The following is a 17025-nucleotide window of genomic DNA, read 5'->3' on the forward strand; positions in this document are numbered from 1 at the left end:
CCCCCAGTGCTTCTCCCCTCTTCCCTTTTTACATGGTCTTCTACCTCTCCTATCAGCTTTCCCTTCCTCCAGCCCTTTACCTCTTACACTAATCAACTTCCCAGCTTCCCCCCCCCACCAGTTTCACCTATCACCTACCACCTTGTACTTCCTCCCCTTCCCCACCACCTTACTCTACTTCCCATCTTTTCCAGTCCCGATGAAAGGTTTCAGCCTGAATTGTTGACTGTTTACTCCTTTCCATAGATGCTGCCTGGCCTGCTGAATTCCTCTAGCATTTTGTGTGTTGCATGAATTTCCAGCATCTGCATTTTTTTTTTGTTGGTAGTGCAACTGGTATCTCTGTAGACATCTCTTCCAGAATTTTAGGCTCCAAGTCATGAAATCCGGGAAATATATTGTCCTTCAGTCCAATTAACTTTTCCAATAGTAATTGTTCTAATTACTTTGAGTTTGAAATTCCCTCTAGACTTGCACCATTTCTGGGATGTTTTCTATGTCTTTTACTTTGAAGAGAGGAACAAAGCACTTGATTAATTCCTCTGACATTTTCCTAATCACCATAATAATTTCTCCTGTCTCAGTCTAGAAGGACCCACCTTCACCTTTGATAATCTTTTCCTTGTTTTAACTTATACCTAGAAGGTTTAACAGTTTGTTCTATGTTTCTTGCTGGATTCCTTTTACCGCTTGCCAAACTACTTCCTCATCAATCTCTTTATCCTCTTTTTCTAAATCATGATATGCTTACAGTCCTCAAGCTCACTAATTTTTTGCAAAATTTACAGGGCCTTTGATTTTATACCATCATTAACTTCTTGCAACACAGAGGACTTCTATTGTTTGCTTTTAGCTTTGAGAGATATTTATGGTTTGTAAGTCATATCTAAATTATTTCAATGTCAAATATTGTTTGCTTATTGTCAGACTTTTTAATATAGTTTCGCCATCTATGCCAGCAGCCCATCTACATCTCCTAACTCACAGTTAATTTGAGGAAGCAATCTTTTACTTGCACTACAAGCTCATCTTCAATGCTAATACTGTTCAGATAGAAATCATAAATTAAGTTCTCCTATGATCATTTATTATCCTTCTGACTTGCTCCTCTATTTTACTTGGCCCCGGATACCATTATTGTTTGCAAACCTATATATCACCCTCCCCAACTTCTTTCTGCCTCTTGTTTTTACTTCCAACAGACTTCCATTAATTCACCTTTCTTACTAAGTGGTCACTTTATTAGGTAACCCTACACACCTGCTCATTAATATAAATATCTGGACAATTAATCATATGGCTGCAATGCGTAAAAATATGCAGACATGGTCAAGAGATTCAGTTGTTTAGACCAAACATCAGAATAGGGAAGAAACATGATCTAAATGACTTTGACCACTGAATGATAGTTGGTGCCAGATGGGGCAGTTTGAATATCTCAGAAACTGCTGCTTTTCTGGGATTTTTGCACACAACAGTTTATAGAATTTACCGAATGGTGCAAATACAAAAAAAAAATCCAATGAGTGGCAGTCCTGTGGGCAAAAATTTCTTGTTAATGAGAGGTCAGAGGAGAATGGTCAGACTGGGTCAAGCTGACAGGTAAGCAACAGCAACTCAAATAGCCATGTGTTACAACAGTGTTGGGCAGAAGAGCAACTCTGAATGTACAGCTTGTCGGATGGGTTATCGCAGCAGGAGACCATGAACATACACTCATTGGTCACTTTATTGGCAGAGAATCCAATTGCACGCACTGCTCCTTACTGACCAACTCTGGTTATCATGATCCATTTTGCTACCCTGCACCATTCCTGTGTTCTTTCTCTTTAACTTTCTTACCTTCCCCTCACTAGAATCCTTCTCCATTTGCACAACACTTTTTTTAAAAAAAACTTATCTACAGTCCCAGTTATTTGGTTTGCTAATGCATTGTTCCTAGTCTGATGCAAATAAATCCCATACCAGTAGAACAACTCCCTCTGTCCCCATGACTTGAAACCCATTTCTCCTAGCTAATATTACTCCTCTGTTTGTGACATCTATATCTCAGATATGGTGCCATATTTGGTCAATTCCAAATCTAAGAACTAGTAGTGTGTAAGTGGTCAGCATTGTCTGTGTTAGCATTGCTATAGAATTATAGTATATATATACTCTCTATAGGGCATCATTGGTCATACATTGTACACTGTAAGTAATGTCAAGCATTATATGTCTGAATTTTAAATCGGGAGATCAGGAAGAACTTGCTACCCTCATCAAAGACTCAATTACTTGGGAGCATGTACTTAATATAATTGTCAGAAGAATTAGAGAGAAATTGAAGAGATTATTTTTCACCAAAAGAGCTTGGAGCTTCCTGCCTAAAAAGGAAAATGTGGGAGAACCCTTCATCACTAAAGAGCACTGGCGTGAGCACTTACTGTTCTAGTATCTGGAAAGGCGATAGACCTTTCCATGAAAACTGAGATTGGTCTCAATAGGCAGTGACATAGTGAACTGACTCCTGCCCAGCATCACTCACATTACTGTGATGAAGTTCTTTGAGAGTTTGTCATGGCTAGAATTAACTTCTGCCTGAATAAGGAGCTGGAACCGCTGCAATTTGCCTACCACCACAGCAAGTCTGCAATAAACACAACCTTGCTGGCTCTCCACTTGGGCTTGAACCCCCTGGACAACGGCAATGTTAGGCTGTTGCTTATCGATTACAGCTCAGCATTCAAGACCATCGACCCCTTGGTATAATCAACAAGCTCCAAATCCTGAGCCTCTGTACCTCCCTCTGCAGCTGGATCCTTGATTTCTTCATTGGGAGACCACATTCAAAGCAAACCAGAAATAACACTGACAGTCAACACCAAAGTGCCTCAAGGATGTGTTTTGCCCACTCCTGTACTCTCTATACACTCATGACTGTGTGGGTAGGCACAGCTTAAATGCCATCTATTAATTCACCGATGACATCGCTGTTGTTGGCAGAATCTCAGATGGTGATGAGGAGGCGTACAGGAGTGAGATAGATTGGCTGGTTGAGCAATGTTGCAACACGAACCTTGCAATCAATGTCAGTAAGACCAAGGAATTGATTGTCGGCTTCAGGAAGTTGGGGAACACACACTAGTCCTCATTTAGGGGTCAGCAGAGGAAAGGATGCGCAGCTTCAAGTTCCCGGCTGTCAACATGTCAGAGGATCTGTCCTGGGCTTAACATATTGTTGTAATCATGAAGCAGGCAAGCCTGCATCTGTACTTTAGATTTAATACGTTTCCAAAGACTTTAGCAAATTTCTACAGATGTGCTGTGGAGAACATTCTGACTGGTTGCATCACTCCTAGGTCTTGAGACTCTAATGCAGAGGATCATTACGGGCAGAATCCTCCCACCATCCAGGACATCTTCAAGAGATGGTGCAACAGGAAGTTAACACCCATCATGAAGGATTCACATCATCTGGAAAGTGCTCTCTTCTCACTACTACTGTCAGGGAGGAGATACAGAAGCCTGAAGAAGCACACTCAACATGTTCAGAACAGCTTCTTCCCATCAGCTGCTTCTGACGGTCCATGAATATTACCTCACTATTGATTGTTTGTACTTTTTACTTATTTTACTTTTTATAGTAACTTTTTTTAATGTATTGACTGTACTATTGCCAGAAAAGATCAAATTTCATTGTCAGGTTGGGTCGTTTTCGGATCTTGGCAATCCACTAGCAAATTTTTTGTCACCATACAAGGAGACATCATTAGTGTGCTGTTCATTTGGATTACCAAGATCGGAGAACAACTCAACTCAACCTCCAACCACCCAAGCTACACATTTTCTGTGCTATTTCCAACAAATTGCATGACACATGCCAGTGTGAGTAAATCTGATTCCAAATGATTCCCTTTATATGTGGTCAATGCAACTGCATAGTGTAATATGTAAAACCTGCAGCTGTGTATCAGGCAATGTGGTAATGTCAGGCAAGATTTGGTTGATGTTGTTTGTTTGGCACTGCTGAATATATATGAACATAGGAATAATATAATATAAAATACAGAACCAGGAATAGAACATCCAACCCTTCATATTTACTTCATTACTCCAGGTACTCACCTCATACCTCATGCTCCTCTTAAGAAAACAATCGTTCAGCCTCTCAAAATGAATGGGGAAAATTGATTAAATGCATAACTCATTATTAAAACCTGTTTCAAGATTTACACATAATAATAATTTAATCCACTATTGAATATTAAAACAACATTAAGTGATACAAATTAAAAAATAGCTCCTCTTCATTTCCTTCCAAAAATACTGATTTTTAGATGGCAGGAAATCCTGACTTTTTCAACTGATATACCAGGACCATCCGACTCAAAAACAGTTACTTTCAACGCCTTCACCCACTAACCCACTCCTCCACATTTTATCCTTTCCTGTCAGTCACCGAAGTACAGAGGTACTCCTATACTTAATGTCGTATATTGTGTGTTTTATTATTTTTTTATCTTAGTGTGCTTTTATATGTTGTATTGGATCCAGAGTACCAATTATTTTGTTCTACTGAAAGTTACATTAACCAGTCTTGAATCTTGAACTCAGACGTCAGGCAACGTCTATGGAGGGGCACCCTTCTCAGGACTGTACACCGAATACATGGCTGGATTGGGTCCAGATCGCCTACGATGTGCGCATGACGTGGGTTGGGCCCAATTCATGTTTGGCTGGGACGGTATCCAGATGATGTCCACTGCCGACACGGCTGGAGTTGTATCCAGCTCGTATGCATCACATGCAACGTCTGATGCTGATCTCGTCCGGGTCGAGCTCACCGAGCCGCAGGCGGGCGCGGCGCCGTCAGCTGCTGCCTGATGGTGGCGCTGTCTGAGGGGGGACGATAAAAGCGGAGGGGCAGCGCGCGAGCCGGGCAGAGCGAGCGCGAGCAGCTGCCAGAACATTCGGATCTACTAATGGAGGGGGGGAGGGAAGGTCCGTCGCTTACGCATGAACACTAGATACTGGACACCCCCCCAGCAGCACCCACCCGAAACCCAACTCACCGCCGTGTCCGTCCCGCTCATCTTCACCGGCTCCGGCGGTAGCCGCCACTGCTGCTGCGCGCTGCGGCCCAGTGCAGTCATGGAGTGAAGGCCGGGAAAACCGGGGAGTCGGCTCAGCCGCCAACACCAGACCGAAGAGCCGAGCGCCGGCCTCTCGGCAACCGCTCAGCCCCAGGCCGCGGGGAGACTGCGATGAGCTGATCACCGCCCAGGAGTTAAATCTGTGTGGACGAACTGTAACTCTGGCTCCCGCCGTGATTTATTTATCTTTAAAGTCCATCAACCGCTTTTAATCTTGTAACAGCGGCGGGATCCGTGTTTTCTTCCACCGAGATGTTGGCTGGGGCCAAGGACAATCCGTGCCGCAAGTTCCAAGCCAATATTTTCAATAAGAGCAAATGTCAGAATTGCTTCAAACCCCGGGAGGTGCACCTACTGACGGACGAGGACTTGAACCAGGTGAGAGAGCAGGCTACTTCTTGTCAAAAGGGGAGGGGGTGTTTTATCTTCTCCGGCGAGAGTGGTCATGGAGTCTTTGTTTTGTGATTTGGATGACGAATAATAACACCGCAGTTTATGTTTTGGCTCTCCTCGACCCTCCGAGTTCACTCCATACCTTTTTATTCGGTTCGCTTTGGTGGGGGTGGGGGAAAGTAAGTGGACGTGAAAGATTGTGTTTGAATACTAACGGGCTGAATCACCCGGATTTGCACAACATCATTACTGCCAATTTGTTACAGTATTTTTTTATATCAGGATGTAAACTGTGGAAGGAAAGGCTATTTCTTTTTCAAACCTATCTTCTATTTCCCCCCCCCCCCCCCCACCTATTGTGTAGATGTGACGTTATGGATCCCTCCTGCTGTGCTCTGATAACATTTCAGTAAAGGATTTTACTTAGCTAGCCTTTCACTGTATTCTCCCCTCCCTACGGCGTCAAACGTGGATTTATTTTTAAAAAGTTAGGAAATTATAATTAGATTGTTACGTTTCACTGTAGAATCCTAAGAGTCCTCAGGAAAGGGTTATCATTTATGTTGTATGCCTCACTTACATTGGTAAGAGGAAAAAGTCACGTTGACATCAGTGCAGATTAAATCTCCATAGGGAACTGTCGTATGATCTTTCTTCTCGTTTCCCAACACTACTTCCACTCTGCCCCCATGCCCGTGCACACACACCCCTCCATAAAATAATATAATTAAGGTTTGTTTGAAGTGCCTTTAACGTGTAGGAAACATGGTTTGTAATGATATAAACCAATACAGTAATCAAATATGTTTTGAAATTTATTAGAATCTTTTTGCCATTAGAGAGAACTATTATTTACTAATGTAGAATCTTGAATGGAAACATCAACTTTGTCTCTGCAGATGCTGTTTGAACTGCTAATTCTTCCTGCTGTTCATCTTTTGCTTTATTAAGTTTTAACAATGGTCACTGGTAGAATTAAAATGATTTCATCTTCAAAGTAATGTTAAATTCTTAAGTGAATACATATCTTGTGGCAAAACTGTTTACTTACTGATTTTTCCATAGGTAGCAGACCAAATAAAATAATTATTCTTAAACTTGATCATTTTGTTATGTATTTGAGTTGTGAATATTCTACAGAGATCAGAATAAATTTGAAATTGACAAGGGAACTGGTTGAAATTGATGTTTGAGATGCTGTCTTTTCATCTTTTATCGAAATAAAATCTCTCTCGGAGCATTACATACATTGTGCTCTGTCAAGGGTGTAATTGGACAATACCATTCAAACTGAGTCGTAAATAGAAAACCAATATGCAATTTTTGAGCTGTTTTAACATAAACCTAATTGTTTACTGAACACTACTTTATCAATACCATTGTTTAAAGTATCTCATTATTAATTTTAAATCTTGTATTTTAAAAATTTTGAGTATTGAGCGCAGCAATGTGCTGGGTAATTTTTTACAATGACCAGAAAATTTGATGTTAACTAAAAATGGCACTTTTTCTTGTACCATTTGCCTAATATATTTCTGTTGATGAGAAATAGAGCTTCTCATTGCTATTTGGTCTTTGTTTTTATTTTTCAGCAGATCAGTTGTTTTGCAGAATGCTTTGAATAAAATGTAGATTTAAACATTATGTTCACTATTGTGATTTCTGTATAAGATTTTGATTCCTGTACTAGTGTTTTTGCTCAGTACTAGGGACAGTCCCCAGGTTAAGAAAGTTCCATTCTTGAGAACTGTTTGTAACCTGAATTTTCTGTAAGTTGGAAATGAACAGTGTGTGTGAGAGGATTGTGAAAGCAGCTGTGACAGGCGAGCAAGCACGGGAAAAGCAGCTGCCAGCTGGACTCACTGCCTCCGTGAGTGATACCGTTCTGTGCAACCAGCTCTGCTTTACAAGGATAGTTGTGGACAAGTGTGTTCCCACAAAATCAACCAGAAGCTCAGAATGAATCTGTAGTCTGACGAGGGTGAGATCAGCGGCATTCAGGACTGATGACCAAGGAAAGTACAGGATGTCCAGGTATGACCTCCAGAAAGTCATCTCACATGTGGAATGGCAATTCTGGACCAAAAGTGAATTGTGGAAGGATGCTAGACAACTGTGGCAGGGCTCGAAAGCTACCACATACAAAGCACAACTGAGCGACATGTTTGCTCCCAGATGAGCTCAATGTTTTTTATGTTTCCTTTGACCGATGGAGTCCTACAGTTTAACAACCTGTAATTTCAATCTTTGAGGCCTATGTGAGAGCATCCTTCAGCAGTGTGAATCCATGGAAAGCTTCTACCCCAAACAGTGTAACTGCCGAGTATTGAATACCTTTGCTAATCAACTGGTTGGAGTGTTTCCTGACATCAGGTACTCAGACTATTGAAGCAAGAGGTTAAAGGTGCTTCAAGCAGACTTCAATCATACTGGTGCTCAAGAAGAATGTGGTAACCTGCCTCAAAAACTATTGATCAGTAGCACTTGTGTCCACTGAGATGAAGTGCTTTGAAAAGTTGATCATAAGCATATCAACTCCTGCTTGAGCAGTTACTTGGATCTGCTCCAATTTGCCAACCATCGCAACAGGTCAACAGCAGATATGATTTCATTGGCTCTTCACTCAACCCTGGAACATCTGGACAGTGAAGATGCATAAATCAGCATGCTCTTCATTGATTACAGCCCATCATTCAATACTATTATCTCCTTAAACTAATCAATAAGCTCTCATGACGTAGACCTTGACACCTCTTCGGGCAACTGGTTCCTCGATTTCCTCACATGCAGACTCCAGTCAGTTTGTATTGGCAACATCTCCACAGTCATCACAAGCACAGGAGCGCCACAAGGCTGTGTGCTTAGCCCCATGCTCTACTCACTTTATACTTAGAACTGTGAGGCTAGGTGCAGCTTCAATGCCATACTTAAGTTGCTGATGACAGTTAACTGTGGCCAATCAAAAGTGGTGATGAATTGGCATATAGGAGGGTGATTGAAAATCTGTTTGACTAGTGCAAAGACAAAGCACTGATTGTTGACTGTAGGAGGAGAAAATTGACAGACAGACAGACATACTTTATTGATCCCGAGGGAAATTGGGTTTTGTTACAGCTGCACCAACCAAAGATAGTGTAGAAATATAGCAATATAAAACCATAAATAATTAAATAATAAGTTAATCATGCCAAGTGGAAATAAGTCCAGGACCAGCCTGTTAGCTCAGGGTGTCTGACACTATGAGGGAGGAATTGTAAAGTTTGATGGCTACAGGCAGGAATGACTTCCTATGTCACTCAGTGTTACATCTCGGTGGAATGAGTCTCTGGCTGAATGTACTCCTGTGCATAACCAGCACATTATGGAGTGGATGGGAGTCATTGTCCAAGATGGCATGCAACTTGGACAGCATCCTCTTTTCAGACACCACCGTCAGAGAGTCCAGTTCCACCCCAACGACATCACTGGCCTTACGAATGAGTTTGTTGATTTTGTTGGTGTCTGCTACCCTCAGCCTGCTGCCCCAGCACACAACAGCAAACATGATAGCACTGGCCACCACTCGTAGAACATCCTCAGCATCGTCCGGCAGATGTTAAAGGACCCCAGTTCTCCTCAGGAAGGAGAGATGGCTCTGACAGCCTCAGTGTTCTTTGACCTGTCCAGTTTATTGTCAATTCGTATCCCCAGGTATTTGTAATCCTCCACCATGTCCACACTGACCCCTTGGATGGAAACGGGTCACCGGTGCTTTAACCCTCCTCAGGTCCACCACCAGCTCCTTAGTCTTTTTCACATTAAGCTGCAGATGATTCTTCTCGCACCATGTGACAATGTTTCATGGAAGTCCATGAACCAGTCCTCATTGGAGGTGGAGAGGGACAGTAACTTTAAATTCCTTGGTGTTATTATTTCAGAGGATCAGTCCTGGGACCAGAGCTTAAGTGCCATCATAAAGAAGGCACGGCACCACCTCTATTTCTAAGAAGTTTGGGCAGATTTGACATACCTAAAATAGTGGTTGCCAACCTGTCGATTGTGATCAACTAGTCGGTCTTTGAGACTTTCCCAGTAGATCCCGAGAGGAGAAAAAAAAGAAAAATAAATACAGAAATACTGTTGAGAGATTGTTTCCGGGTTGCGGGGTTTTAGTTCCGTTCTTTCTGCCCAGTGTGCATGCGTGTAGCTCCCCCGCACTACAGAGTGTACTCCAGTGGTCCCCAACCACCGAGCCACGAGGAAACGATAGGAGTCAGCTGCACCTTTCCTCATTCCCTGTTGCACCCACTCTTGAACTTGAACCCATGCGAGGTCATCAGTCACCTAAACGCAGTGATACCTTCGTGCCAGGGATCACCGGTTGGCCTCAGGCAGCTGGCGGGAGGCCTGGAGCGCTGCCTCTAAACCTGTTTAACACACCGAATGTTCATGGGGAATCCGGTGCTAAAATATTCACAGACGACCTAATTCGGGCTCAGGGTTTCGTAATTAGAGCAGCTACCTCGCTGTGATCTAATGAAACAAACTTTTGTTGGCTGATAGATCCTACAAGGGGGGCGGGCTCTCCAGTTGATCAACCTCGCTCGGTTGGTCGCTCTCTCCGGACTGCGACTGCCATGGCCCCGGTATGGGGACCTCCGGCCCTGACCTTGTCCTCTCACCCGACCCACGACCAACTGCACCTGGCCAAGGCGTCTGGCGGCGGGCGGGCGGCTGGAGTTTGGGCCCGGAGGCTGTCCAAAGAGGCAATGAAGCCCTCAAAGCTGCTTCGGTACCCTGAGTCCAAGCACCCAGCACTTAAAGACAAACCCATTGAGTTTCAGCGGAAAAAACGTGAGCAGCGTGGGACAGAAGCTAAGTGCCGAGAGCAGTGAAAACAATTGCGGAATAGACTGGACATAAGGAACCTGCTTCGAGTATTGCTGTATTCCCATTGTGTTTAATACCACCCCCCCCCCCCCCCCACTGTTGGCCAGTCCGTAAGAATATTGTCAATATTAAACCGGTCCACGGTGCAAAAAAAGGGTGGGTACCCCTGGGGTTTATACATTATATCTTCTTATGGGTCGCGGGGTTTTACTTCCGGTCTTTTCTGCTCCAGTGCATATGCGTGTAACTAATTGATCTGGGGTCGATCTTGCCTTTTACTAAGGCCGAGGTAGGGGATTTTAGGCTTAAAGAGGTTGGTGACCACTAATCTAAAAATTTGAAAAGCCTCTAATTGATGCACAGTCCATGTCCTGACTGGTTGCACCATGGTGTGGTATGGAAACACTAATGCCCAAGAACCAAAAAAACCTATAAGAAGTAGAGAATAAAGCCTAGTCCATTGAAAGAAACACCTCTGCTGTTGAACAGATCTACATAAAGCGTTGCCGCAAGAAAGCAGCATCTGTCATCAAGAACCCCCACCATCCAGGCCATTGTCTCTTCTTGCTGCCATTGGGAAGGGGGAAAAGGAGCCTTGGGTCTCGCACCACTAGGTTCAGGAACAGGTATTTTCAGGAACCATTATTACCCTTCAGCCATCAGGCTCCTGAATCAGTGTGGATAATGTCATTTGCTTCAACTCTGAACTAATTGCACAACTTAATTGACTCACTTTGGAGTCCACAACTCATGTTCTCAGTGTTATTTATTTAGTATTTTTTTTGTATTTGCAGTTTTTCTTTTGCACGTTGATTCAGTCTTTGCAGTTTTTCATTGATACTATGTATTTTTTGTTCTTTTGTGAATGCCTACAAATAAATGAATTTCAGGGATGTATATGGTGACATGTATGTATTTTGATAATAAACTTACCTATAACTTTTTGCTTGGTTCTCCCTAGCCCTTGATTATAGTGGCTTGGAATAGGGAAAGAAGGCCTTTGGGCAAATCCATCCCTGTACAGACCTCTGCAAAGCTGGCACAGTGCACCATCAAATAATTTCTCTTGAAAATAGTCTTTGCATGCTCAGGCTCTAACTGCATTGGGTAAATCAAAATCACTTGATTTGCCTCCGTCAACTGTGAAGCTGCGTTATAAAGTTAAGCTCATTTCATGAATTGTTTAAAAGCTCTCCATAAAGTTTTCATAAATTGAAAATTTGCAATTTGACTCAAATGTATATATGAGTGCCCTTAAAAATGGACTTGAGAATGTTCCAAAGTTGGCATTTGAAACTTGTCAAGGACCTGTGGGATTTTGACGTTTAAATCCAAGGTTCTTGTAGAAGTCAAGAACAAGGCCTAGAACTTTTTGTTTTGCGATTGTTTTCTTAAGAGTTGATAGAACACAGAGAATAGGAATAGAACGTTAATGGGGGTCTTGACTGTTTCTAAACTAGATAGAATCTAAAGAAAAGAAGGCACCTAGCTCAAAACAGCTATTTTAATACCATAGAAATATGAAAAAATTCATTCTAATCCATAGATAATAGTCCAATTAGAAAATATTTATTCCATAGTGCAGTAAAAAGTTAGCCACTTCATGAATGACAAGCTTTAGAATTATAGTTTGTATAGCCACTAGAGGCATACCAAACTTATGTATATAAAGGTTACATAAGATACAAGCAGATAAACTGTTAAACTGCAAAGAAAATAACAATTGTAATGTAACAGGCCTTCTGCTGATTTTCGAAAAATACAGTTTACTGCAAAAGAATTATAAAGCCTTCCCAAATTTGCATAGTAGGCATTGGGAAAGTAGCATGGAAAAGGATCGTTGGCAAAATTAAGGCTAATGGAATAAAGAATTCTTTCCTAAAGAGAGTAGTGGTAAACTGGAGGATGGTTGATTGTGGAGTCAGTGCTGGGACTACTTGGATGGGTATAGGTGAAAATTGCAGGTCACAGGAAACTTGTGTATTGTATGTAGTTAAAGAGTAAAATTTTTAAAAATGCACAAGATTATAAAAATAGGCTAACATATTGGGCAGCCAAATGGCAGATACAAGCACTGTGAAGTAATTGTTTTTGGCATAAATAACTAGAAAAGACCACATGGGTTTAATGAGACGTGGACTTTTAGAAAGGTTGTACTGATATAAGATAGACTGCTTGTGCATCATCTCAGGAAGTCTTTCAGGTTTGTGGAAAACTTTTTTTCCACATTTATGAAGAGTGAAGTTGCCTGTGTGTGGTTTCCTTGAATAGGTTTCCTCTAATATCTTCTGGCCATTATGCACCAGCCCCCATGTGGATTTGGCAGGGTGAATACTTGTCCCATTGACAAGCAAGTTAAATAAAATTGGAGTACAGGTTCTCCTGCATGGGCTTGTGTGGAGATGCTGATGCCTACTGACACTGTAAAAGGGTAAATGGATGTTAATTGAGGCCCCAATATAGACATTCAAGGTGGTGAATGGGCGATGTGATGGAGAATATGATTTTTATAAAAAATTTTACACTGGTTAATTTTTAAACTCAAACTTGTTCAAGTTTATTGTCATTCAACTGTATACATATATACCGCCAAATGAAACAACATTCTCCAGGGCCAAGGTGCACAACACAGTACATATAACTCACACCTACAACATATAAAGTAATATTACCACTAGTAAATTAACAAATAATCAGATGCATCAATGACACAGGTTTAAAAAGTAAATAGTATATTGATAACACTACTGGTGCTTCAGGTGTGATGAGATGTAGGTGGTTGCAGGGTTATCAGTAGTTTTATGGCCTGGTGTAAGAAGCTGCTTCCCATCTTAAAAGTTTGTCTTAATGCTACGGTACCTCCTCCCTGATGGTTGGAGGTCAAAGAGATTGTTGGACGAATGGGAGGGATCGTTGACAATACTAAAGGCCCTGTGTATGCAGCACTCCCGATGAACATCTCTAATGGGTAGAGGGTGATTACAATAAAGCATGTAGCCTTCAAAAGAGTGTTTGATAAATTCAAGACCGTGAGACATAGGATGTAGCTATTTAGCTCATTGAGTGTACTCTGCCGTTCCATCATGGCTGATTTATTATCCCTTTCGACGTCGTTCTTCTGCCTTCTCCCCATAACCTTTGATGCCCTTACTAATCAAGAACTTTACATATCAAGGTCATCAAGCACTTGTGTTAACCCTTGCATTCCTGGAATCATTCTCTTGAACCTCCTCTGGACCCTCTACAATGCCAGCATACCGTAGCTATGATATGGGAAATATATGGGGAAAACTGCTCACAATACTCCAAATGTGGTCTGATCAATGCCTTATAAAGCATTACATCCTTGCTTTTGATGAGAGGACCAGAATATATATTTGCCTTCTGTAGCACTGACTCAACCTGCATTAACCTTGGAATCCTGCACGAGGACTCCCAAATCCCTTTGCACCTCTGAATTTTTGAATTTTCTACCTGTTCAAAAATAGTCTACCAAACAGCATGGCTATAGATATCCCTGAACTATATTCTATCTGCCACTTCTTTGCCCATTCTCCCAATCTGTAGGTCCTTCTGCAAGACTTTTTCACTACTTATAAATGAGAAACAGTACAATGATAGTGACATCTTGGATTATCATAGTCACCAAAGATACTATAGTGAGGGATTGCAGAATAGGCATTGACTGGATTCAGATTGACAGCAGGAAAATACCGCTATCTTAGATATGAAGGAATGAATGAATGGTACTGTTGATCAGGATATGAGGGGGACTAGCATTGAAGGAGTGTCCACAAGACCACAGAAAAACAAGGGTTAGCATGCTCGGATAGAATATTCTCCGAAAATAAATAGCAGCAAATGGAAATAGAAGGCAACGGGAAGGCACTAATATGTGAAAAAATTGTCAGGATTGTTTGGCAGAGTTTTGAATGGAATGTCTAACGTGATTTGAGACCCTTCAACCGATGGTAGCAATCAGAAGGTGCAGTTTAGATCATAAAGCTATAAACAACATATGGAAAATACTTCTGGCATTCTGTGGTTGGCACTGATTGATTATTAGCCTTCAAAAGGAAATTATAGAATGATGGAAAGTATGGATAGGGGAGAAAAGGATTGTTCTTTGTTAGAGCTGGCACAGATTTGATGAGCTGAATTTGGCTTTCTGTGTTTTATATTCACCAAATATTTTAGCTATGGTTGGCATTTATTCTCTCTTCTGATTTGCCCTTGATGGTGATTGTAAGTGACTGCCTTGAACTGCTGTAACCCATGTGCTGAAGATAGTCTTATGTGGCTTTTATTAAGTGTGTATTACAGGATATTTTGGCTCAGAAATGAAGTAATAGTAATACATCCAAACTCGGGTAACATGGATGTAGAACAGTACTGCTCAACCAAATGCCCTTTGGCCCATGATGAGCTGAACTAATTAAATAGTAATTAAATGCCAAAACAAACTAATCCCTTCTGTTTAGACAGTATCCACATCTCTCGTTTCTCTGCACATTCATGTGCCTGTCTAAGAACCTCTTAAGTGCCTCATTTGTTTTTGCTTCATGATCACCCCTGGCTGAATATTTTAGGCACCCATCACGCTATGTGAATAAGCTTGAAACTTGTTCTGCTTGTCTCCTTTGAGCTTGCCCCCGCTCACCTTGCTCAGCTTAAATGTATGCCCTTTTGTATTAGATATTTTGACCCTGGCTGTCTACTTACTGTTCCCCACATAATATTACAGACTTCTATCTGATCTTCCTTTAGCTTCTGTTGCTCCAGAAAAAACAACCTGTTTGTGATTTGGAAAGGGATTCACAAAGGTAAAGCTGTTGAATGTAAAGGGAGGTATCCATATTGGAAATGGACAGTGCCTGCATTTTGATGGTGCAAATGCTACATGTCTAATTCAGTTCAAGTTTGTAAATTGCCCATGTATGCTGGCATGGATTTTGTTACGGGAGATATTGCAGAAGGAGCTGAATGTCGTATAGACGTTAGTAATCATTCCTCTTTGATGTTGCAAACTGAAGCTTCTTTGGCCAAAGATGCAGCTGTGTGGAACTCTTGAGGTGAATGTCCTTCATTCAGTTCCAGTCAAGTTCCTTTATGCTAAGTGCAGGTCTAGCCTGTGCAGAATTTTCCTTCTGATTTCCCATTGTTTTCCATGCTAGTGATGCTCCTTGAAGTTAATACTCAGTCAAATAATGTCTTGATTCACGGTCAGTACCTCTAGTCTTGCTTCTGGAATTTGATTCTTTTTCCATATTTTGTCAAAAGCTGTAGTGGGGATTGATCTGTGTGGTTCTCGGATTTGAAGGTGATGGTCAAATGTTTCTAAACTAGAGAGAGCAAACACAAAAATAAAAAAAACAGGGCATATGAAATGTCATAGACTGGGTCTCAGAGCCATGCCCATAAATAAATGCTGATTTGCAACTCTTCAAACTGCAGTAGTGTTTCAGTGGCCATTATGTGTTGCATAAACACTGCAGGAAATAAACATGGTAAAGGACCTTGGATGGATATTTTGGAATCACTCACCAAATGTTCTTTTTACTACTGTTATCTTCAGAGTCATCCGCTACAGTTGATTTGAAGCGTGTTCATTATCTGATAAGAGATAACTTAAAAAGGAAGTGCATTCAAACAGAAGATGCCAAGAATGTAGTTCCTACACAGACCTACAGGGATATCAAGCAACAGATGAATTGAGATTTCTAACTGGCTAGTTCTAAAGTAATCCTGCTAAAGGACTTCACATTGTCTTAGATCAAATACAGATCCTCAGATGATTGGGCAAATTGCAGTGTGGTAGAAACATTCACGTCTCTCACAGTGCCCGACAGCAAATCTTGGGCTTTTTAAACAGAAGCTATTCTAATCTTTGCGTTTTACACTGCTCGCCTCCGCAACAAGCAGATTACGCGGGACAACATTTTTTTGAAAGAGTTTCTTTTTCAAAATTTTTTTTATGATAGACTACTTGAAGCTGAACACAAATATAATTTCAGAATACTTGTATTACTTAAGAATTTAGAGAAACAAGAAATTAACTAGTAATGAATATAATGTGTTTAATTGCATAAGGGTGCTGATACTTTGCAATAGTTGAACTAACCTAAAATGCTTTGTTGATGCTTTTCATTTGTGCTAAGTGTCTGAGGCTTCTCACTTAAGTGTCCAATAATAATCAGCCAGCATTGATGGATTCCAGTTGCCTTGGTGCAGTTTCTCCATGACCTCAAGTGTCCTGGTAAAACCTTTCACCATAGTCTTCTCTGACAGCACCAGTATTTGCAGGGAAGTCTAAATGGGAATGCAGAAAATGAGTCTTCAGTGACATGTTGCACTTCATGGTTTTGTATGCTTGAAGCATGTTTCTGCATGTAGTTTGTGCTCTGTAGTTGCCAAGAAAATTTTCAGTAACATCCTTGAATGCCTTCCATGCAATTTTTCTCAGGTCCCACTAGAAGTTCTTTGAATTGCCTGTCATTGATGATCTGTTTGGTTTGTAGATCATCAAAAATACCGTCCTTAATCTTTGCATCAGTTATTCCGGGAAATATGTCTCAAATATCGAAATCCTTTGCGGAAATTTACAGCCTTTCTAAAACCATAGGCATGC

The 17025-nt window shown here is 41.3% G+C and overlaps 1 protein-coding gene across 3 annotated transcripts in view; it reads left to right on the forward strand.

Moving 5' to 3' along the window:
* Positions 1-4582: 4582 nt before the first annotated feature.
* Positions 4583-17025, forward strand: part of LOC132380184 (GRIP and coiled-coil domain-containing protein 2-like) — a 422104-nt gene continuing 409661 nt past the window's right edge. The window contains exon 1 of one of the 3 annotated variants that reach the window (XM_059948866.1): positions 4583-5513. In XM_059948866.1, the coding sequence (XP_059804849.1) occupies positions 5388-5513 (126 nt within the window). In that variant the 5' untranslated portion in view covers positions 4583-5387. The remainder of the gene's footprint in view (positions 5514-17025) is intronic. The other 2 variants (XM_059948868.1, XM_059948867.1) reach the window with 2 other exon arrangements.

This window comes from Hypanus sabinus, chromosome 23, assembly GCF_030144855.1.
Source record: "Hypanus sabinus isolate sHypSab1 chromosome 23, sHypSab1.hap1, whole genome shotgun sequence".
Taxonomy (NCBI): domain Eukaryota; kingdom Metazoa; phylum Chordata; class Chondrichthyes; order Myliobatiformes; family Dasyatidae; genus Hypanus; species Hypanus sabinus.